Here is an 8,505-nt window from a genome sequence, read left to right as displayed (position 1 = left end):
GTGTTTGTGTTTTTATGAATCCTAAAAAGGTGAGGAAAGTTAAGAACCCTCAGAAAAGGTCATGATTAGCAGACGAAAGGGGTGTCAGGAAAATCATTGCAGATAAAATCCTCACTCCAATCCATCAGTCATGTAAATGAATTGGATACAAACTGAGAAATGGGAGGAATGGCTTTTGTTATGCCAAGCGTGAACTAGACACCCCCTGTGTGATTGGGTTGTGATCTCCAGGTGGCTGCTCAAGTGCAGAGAACACGAGGCCTCTGGTTTCTGCAGCTGGAGGCCAGGGTGCCCACCCCTGCTTTGCATGCCCCCAGCCCCCTGCTGCCCAGGGCCCATATCAGGCTGGGCAGGCTCTGGGCAAGGGCTGCCTCAGCCAGGACACAGGGCACCATGGAAGCCCCAGCGCAGCTTCTCTGCCTCCTGCTGCTCTGGCTCCCAGGTGACGGACCCGGGAGGGTGCTGCCCTCAGAGGACACATTGGGTGGTGGATTCCCAGGACCTGGCTCTTCACTCATAGGACAATAATGGGAGCTCTGTGATGATCAGACTCCCTGGCTATGCTGAAAAGACAGTGGTGAGAGTATAGATAATAATGGTGACTTATGTGTTTTATTTCCAATTTCAGGCACCTCTGGAGAAATTGTCCTGACACAGTCTCCAGCCTTACTATCACTCTCTCCAGGAGAAAAGGTCACGATCTCCTGCAGGGCCAGTCAGAGTGTTAATAACAACTTACACTGGTACCAGCAGAAACCTGGGCAGGCTCCCAGGCGCCTCATCTATGATGCATCCAACAGGCCCAATGGCATCCCAGCCCGCTTCAGTGGCAGCGGGTCCGGGACAGACTTCACGCTCACCATCAGCAGCCTGGAGCCTGAGGATGCCGCCACTTACTACTGTCAGCATAGTTATGGTTACATGTCCACAGTGACACAGGCCTGTACAAAAACCACCCAGGGAGCAGATGCCTGAGTCCTGACAGCCCAGCTGCTCCTCCTGGTGCCCCATCAGCTGACAGCCTGTGGCAGGAGCAGCAATGCTCTGCAAATCACTCTAACGTCCTGGTGAATGGCAAGAGGCACTTTGAAACCCTCAGTCTCTACCTCATTGGCCCTGTCACATCACAGGCAGAGCCTACACACTTTTACACACACAAAGGAGATGACACCCGGGAACTTGGCCATGGTTCTTGGGACTCATACAGAAGGGGAGAAGCCCCTCCAGGCAGATCTGGCAAGGTTTTATTTCTCAGAACAGGCACAGGAATGTAAAATTTGATCCATGAATTCACATATTTTCCCCTTTTGCAAAATTTCTACCACAAAGATTATACTTCTTACCATGACATTGAAAATGACATAGAGATAATTTTGAAACAATATAGTGGAACAGGGCCAATTGCATGGTGATGATTCTCGTGTATTCTAACTTTTGACTTACTACTAGAGAAAAGGGGGAGCAGATGTACAGAATTGAATAAGAATTATGCAATAGGAAGGAAAACAATGTGACATGTGAGTGGTGAAGACTTTCCCAGGAAAGCATTGATTATGGGCCTGCGCTGGGTGAAGTCTACAGGTCCTGGGGTGCACCTGAGGGGCCGAGCTCAGGTCACTCAGTGAGACTTGGGACTTGTGACCCCGTTAGTGGAGGCAGCACGAGGCCCTGCCTGTGGCAGAAACACATCTGTGCCCCAGACTGTACAGAGTCACGGCGCTACGATTATTTCCAGAAACACTGAAGGTGAGACAAGGAGCGTGGTGAGATGTCACACAGCCAGCAGTGGTCTCCCCATCATCGACTGTGGGACCTGCACGGTCCCCAGCCGCGATGGCCGGGGGAGGCTCTCACCCCTGAATGCGTGTGGAGGGCTGACTGGCCATGGCAGTGTGTTAGCAAGTTGGTCTCATCACCATGGAGATGAAGAATGGGGAAACAAGTTTTTCCCTACATTAGGAAGCAGCAGCTTTAGAGAAATGAAATTTGAGCCAGAGCCCGTGACCCGGGAGGTCCACAGACCATTGCTGAAGAGATTCTGGGGTCTGCAGCCACCCCGACATGTGCACAATTCTGAGAAACACAAGGAAACCACAAGGATCACATCCCCATCGGGCCTGTGAACAGAAGTTCCTAAATTTTTAAATCCAGGGAGCTGGGTCTGGTGGGCTGGAAGCCCCGTGCAGAATGTGGAGAGGGGGAGGCTTGGAGAAGGCAGGGTCACCCAGCGGGACACTACCCTCACCACCCCACCCCTGGTCTCTCAGTATCCCGCCCCTCCCCCCGATGCTTCAGGGAAATGGTGTCAGTATACTAGTGAGTGTATGTCAGTATACTACTCAGTGTGTGTCTCACGCTTCACACAGACGATGAAGCAAATCCAGAGTCCTTGCTGATAAACTCCTTATCCAACCTGACCCAGTCATGCTAAAAATAGTTGTCCAGACAGCATGGGGGACAAGGTCATCTATTTTGTTCAGGCCTGGACCAGACACCCCCTGTGTGACTGATTTGTGACATGCAGGTGGTTGCTCAAGTGCAGAGAACATGAGGCCTCTGGTCTCTGCAGCTGCAGGCCAGGGTGCCCACCCCTGCTTTGCATGCCCCCAGCCCCCTGCTGCCCAGGGCCCATATCAGGCTGGGCAGGCTCTGGGCAAGAGCTGCCTCAGCCAGGACACAGGCACCATGGAAGCCTCAGCGCAGCTTCTCTGCCTCCTGCTGCTTGCTCTGGCTCCCAGGTGAGAGGACCCGGGAGGGTGCTGCCCTCAGAGGACACTTTGGGTGGTGGATTCCCAGGACCTGGCTCTTCGCTCATATGACAATAATGGGAGCTCTGTGATGATCAGCCTCCCTGGCTGTGCTGAGAAGACAGTGGTGGGAGTAGAGATAATAATGGTGGCTGATGTGTTTTATTTCCAATTTCAGGCATCTCTGGAGAAATTATCCTGACACAGTCTCCAGCCTCACTATCATTGTCTCCAGGAGAAAAGGCCACGATCTCCTACAGGGCCAGTAGAGTGTTAACAACTATTTACAATGGTATCAGCAGGCCTGGGCAGGCTCTTAGGCTCCTCATCTATAAGGCAAATAACAGGCCCAATGGCATCCCAGCCCGCTTCAGTGCCAGCGGGTCTGGGACAGACTTCACGCTCACCATCAGCAGCCTGGAGCCTGAGGATGCCGCCACTTACTACTGTTTGCAGTGGTATAGCAATCCTCCCACAGTGACACAGGCCTGAACAAAAACCACCCAGGGAGCAGATGCCTGAGGCCTGACAGCCCAGCTGCTCCTCCTGGTGCCCCATCAGCTGAGAGACTACGGCAGAAGCAACAATGCTTTGCAGATGGCTAAAAAGTCTTGGTGAAGGGCAAGAGGCACCTTGGAACACTCAGTCTCCACCACCTCTGCCCTTCTCGCACCCACAGGCAGATCCTATGCTACTTAGCACACACAGAGATGTTTATCCTCAGGAAACTGGTAATGGCTCTTTGGAAACATGCAACAGTGGAATAGCTCCCCCAAGCAGTCCAAGTAGGGTTCTATTTCTTAGAACAGGCACTTGGAATGTAAGCTAACTTTTCACACTTTAAGGACTGTGAGACCCCAAGTAACAGATGGCAGGAATGAGTGAGCTTGTTGCCAGGAACGGCGCGGGCTTCTGGATCTGTCCTCACTGCAAAGTTCACAAAGAAGCGCTCGCAACAGGGCATATTATCAAACACTCGGCATCATCAGAAGCTTAGCAAGTGTCCCATACAAGTAACCTGAGGTCCTGTTAGCCACAAATGGAGAGACAGTGTGCAGTTATTTAGGCAAGACAAGCTCAGAGTTGGCAGGTCAGGGATCACGCAATCCACTTGCAGGGAAGCGCGCCCCCTGCTGGAATTCCTCATGTCTCCTGCGGGACAGCAGGTGTAATCTAAACAGGTATCAGTGAGGGGAAAGTCCTCTGTGTGTCCCTAGCCTTGAGTAAAGCACTTCTTAGCTGATGCAGTTTGTAGGCTGTAGTCTACAGCACGCACAGAATCACTCTGTTCACCCCAACTCTGACTCTCTATATGAGATTCTAGGTGGCTTCAGCTGCACTCTCTCTCTGGTATACAAATTTACTGAGACCAAATCAGAAATATATGTATACTGGGATAAAATGCCAGTAAAACTCACCTGTTCAATAATAAATATACAGGGTAAAAATTTAATACTACTTACTTAAAAATTAGAGACCTTTTTCGTCGATGCACTATAAACATTTTGTATGGTTAATAGCCTAATGTTACCATAATGGATGGCACAAAGTGACATTTGCATCTTCAGAGAAAGTTCTATTTTTCAGTAAGGTCAAATATTACACCTGGTAACCCAAGTTTTACAGGTCACATGCAAACTTCACCTTTGCTGTTCTGGATGTCTCCCTACTGGGGCATCTGTGGTGGATCACTGCGCTGCCAAGAAGGAGGCATGAGGCTGGGTTGACAGATCTAGACCGGGAGCCCTCTGCTTCCCACCCCGGCTGCCCATTCTCCCTCTGCTCCCTCCTGTCCAAGCCTTATCCCAAACCAGCACTTTGGCGTCTCACTCAGTGGATCTATCACCTGCTCCTTCACTGTGGCAAATATCCAGTCTGAAGGCCGGTCACAGGTTAGCCTTTTGTTCCCACCTAGATTTCATGTATACTGAGGAAAGGACTCATTTTAAGGCCCTATAGAGACTTTCCTAGAAGTTGTCTATAGTTGTCTCAGCTTCCTGAGGAGCAAGGAAAGACTCAGATGCAAGGTTCTCCAGATGCCCCATCAAGTATCTGCAAGTCCTGTATCCCAGACCTGCCACTAGAGGGCAGCAAATCCCACAGTAGAGTGAGACTCAGGCTGAGGCTAGGAATGCTGGGACAGGACAGGGGGGCTGTCCAGGGATCACAGGGGAGCCCTCAGGTTGGATGGGCCTTTGGAGATGGGGACAATGAGGGAGCCCCGTGTGCTGAGTGTGAGCAAAGAAGCCCGTTACGGAAAGCTGAACCCTATCCGCTGCCTGGAGCATTCAAGTAGCTTCAACACAGCCTGAGGGTCCAGCATTTCTTCCCATGTCTCTAGCCCTTGCCTTTACTTCCAAGTTCACCCACTCGATGATTCCTAGGACAACTGTGTCCTGAGAGATACTGTGAGTAAGAGACTTCTCTGCAGGAACTAGGTCCTGAGGCATCACGGGCACAGAACAGCCTGGCTGTGAGCACCGGGAAGAGCAAGACTAACTTGTAACCACCTCATTCCTCGTCTCACACAACACCCCTGTCTTTAGGGAAATGGTGTCGGTAAGTAGGCAGGGGTCAGATCCTGGTCCTGCTCATCTCTGTAATGGAGACTGTCGCTGCACCCACATCACTGCACCTAACTCAGTGTTTGTGTCTTTATGATCCCGCAAAGGATGAAGTAAATCGGAGGTCCTCAGCAAAGTTCACCCATGAGCAGAGGAAAGAGAGTCACGAATATCATTTCTGATAAACTCCTACACCATCGCCCACCCAGCCACCTCAGTATCTTCCGGACACACCTGCTCTTCCAGGACTTTGGCTCAGTACATCTTTGCTGCCTGGACCTCAAACACCAGGATTTCTTATTTATGGAAACAGTGCTGCTATTTTGCTCATAACAAAAATCCATAAGATCAGTCAGTAACGCCGAAATATTTGGATCACCAGAGCACAGTGCAGACAACATATATCTAGCATATGGGGAAAATAATTTTTAAGAGTGAGCAGCCTGGTCTGGTGGGACAGATGCTCCACACAGAATGGGCAGGCCACTGCTGCTATACGCTTACCCCAACCTCACTCTCTGAACACCCCTGTCTTCAGGGAAATAGTGTCAGACCCTGGTCCTAACCATCTGTGCGATGGTGACTCTCCCTGCACTCATTTGCTGGACCTAAGTCCATATTTGTGTCTTTATGGTTCCACAAAAATGAGGTAGATCTGAGTTCCTCACGGAAGGTCACATAAGAGCAGTGGAAAGTGGTGTCGGGAATGTCATTGATGAAAAACTCCTCAATCCAACTCACCTGGTCATGTACCAAGAAAGATGTGCAGTCATATTGGGGGAGACAGTGAGTCTGAACAAAAGCTTTTTCTTTTCATCAGATATAGATCATACACCCACTGTGTGACTGGGTTGTAACGGGGTGGCTGCTCAAGTGCAGAGAACATGAGGCCTCTGGTCTCTGCAGCTGCAGGCCAGGGTGCCCACCCCTGCTTTGCATGCCCCCAGGCCCCTGCTGCCCAGGGCCCATATCAGGCTGGGCAGGCTCTGGGCAAGAGCTGCCTCAGCCAGGACACAGGCACCATGGAAGCCCCAGCGCAGCTTCTCTGCCTCCTGCTGCTCTGGCTCCCAGGTGAGGGACCCGGGAGGCTGCTGCCCTCAGAGGACACTTTGGGTGGTGGATTCCCAGGACCTGGCTCATTGTTCAGCGAGACAATAATGGGAGCTCAGTGCTGATCAGCCTTCCTGTTTGTGCTGGGGAGACAGTGGTGAGGACAGAGATTACAAGTGTTACTTACCTGTTTTGTTTTCTGCTTATGGTTCCTCTGGAGAAATTGTCCTGACACAGTCTCCAGCCTCCCTATCATTGTCTCCAGGAGAAAAGGCCACGATCTCCTGCAGGGTCAGTCATAGTGTTGGCAGCTGTTACATGGCCTGGTACCTGCAGAAACCTGAGCAGGCTCTAAGGATCCTCATCAAATATGCAAACAGTAGGCTCTATGGCATCCCAGCCTGCTTCAGCAGCAGCAGGTCTGGGACAGACTTCAAGCTCACCAGCAGCAGCCTGGGCCTGACGATGCTGCCAGTGATTCCTGTCAGTGGTATGACAGCACCCTCCACAGTGACACAGGCCTGAACAAAAGCCACCAGGGAGCTGACGTGTGGCCTGGGAGCCTGCACTGCTCCTTGTGGTGCTGTAGCTGCTGGAACTCTTCTCGGACACAATCGCCTTGAAGACTTCAAGGTCTAGAAGGAGCATGAGGGTTCTCGATAGCACAACTCTCTCCCTCATTCTATCACAGAGACCTAATCACGACTGCCGATTTAGTGATAACAGACATGATCACAATGGAGTTAGCTGGTGATGAGATCTGGTAGGAACAACACAGGACACAGTTAAAGCCAAGACTTTCTTGGTAAACAATATTTTGGAGCATATATAGGTTCCCATAACAAAAGTAAGGATTCCTATAATACCTCCTCCACAGAAAGAGTCTCCCTTTATTTCTGCTTTTGGCTCCCAAGAGAGAACATAGGATGATGAGCCCCAAATCCATAGGTTAGAAGAGAGCTCAGACTTGGGGGTGTGTACTCTGGAGTTTTGGACAAACTGACAGTGGCGAGTGTCTACCCTCAGTGTCCCACAGGCAGTCTCCTGCCCTCAGATTCCTCCCTGCTGCACCTGGGAACCCCCTTAGCCCTGACATCACTGATGTCATTACTGTCCCACAAGTACCTTTCCCTGAAGGTCCCTCAGATCATCACATGGTGAGTGACCTCAGATTGACGTCTTCCAGCAGAATGAAGATTCCCGCGCGTCCTTCATGGGATGTGAGCTCATTTCTTGTGAGTGCTGAGGAATGTGCTGTGTCCTGGATCTGTCAGGATGAGCCATCATGGCATATTCTCTGGCACCCTCTCTCCCAACTTCCTAGTCCACTTCCCTCCCCTTCCCTGCCGATGATTCCCTGAGACAGTGGGTGGCCGTGCTGGCCTCAGACCGCTGACTGAGAATCAATATTCACGTTTCAGGATGCTACAAACCTCTGTGTGACGCGGCTCTGAGGAAGGAAAGGGGGTTTCTGAAATTGCAAACACTGGGGTTACCTCAGCCCACATACCTGTGGACAACAACGGTATCTCAGGAGACTGATTTTCTGTCTTTATTCCCAAAGATGAGAATTTAAACCTACTGGGAGAGGACACAGGGACGTGAAGACAGCAGGCAGAGTCGCCAACCAGACACTAATTGTTTACAGTTAACCTCTGGCTGAATGTGGAATGTGATGAGGTCGGGGTGTCGGTGTGAACCCAGGGAGAAGCTGAGCGGCGCCACTGGAGTCCCGGGGACCTGTGTGGGTTCCTGGGCCGGTCCTCACTGCAAAGTTAACAGGGAAGCGGTCCGAACAGGGCCCATCATCAAACACTCGGCATCATCAGCGGCTTAGCAACTGTCCCGTACAAGTAACCTGAGGTCCTGTTAGCCACAAATGGAGAGACAGTGTGCAGTTATTTAGACAAGAGAAGCTCAGAGTTGGCTGGTCAGGGATCATGCAATCCACTTGCAGGGAAGCGCGCCCCCTGCTGGAATTCCTCAAGTCTCATGCGGGACAGCAGGTGTAATCTAAAAAGGTATCAGTGAGGGGAAAGTCCTCTGTGTGTCCCCCGCCTTGAGTAAAGCACTTCTGGGCTGATGCAGTTTGTAGGCTGTAGTCTACAGCACGCACAGAATCACTCTGTTCACCCCAACTCTGA

General features: G+C 51.2%; 1 gene segment (V, D, J or C); it reads left to right on the top strand.

Annotated features, from left to right (window-relative positions):
- Positions 1-975, top strand: part of LOC101635801 — a 7,449-nt gene extending 6,474 nt beyond the window's left edge. Inside the window, 1 exon segment of the V gene segment in view lies at positions 629-975. Coding sequence covers positions 629-975 — 347 coding nt within the window.
- Positions 976-8,505: the final 7,530 nt, after the last annotated feature.

Source organism: Condylura cristata, unplaced genomic scaffold, assembly GCF_000260355.1.
Source record: "Condylura cristata isolate star-nosed mole 26May11 unplaced genomic scaffold, ConCri1.0 scaffold00089, whole genome shotgun sequence".
Taxonomy (NCBI): Eukaryota; Metazoa; Chordata; class Mammalia; order Eulipotyphla; family Talpidae; genus Condylura; species Condylura cristata.
This window is presented reverse-complemented; position numbering and strand designations above follow the sequence as displayed.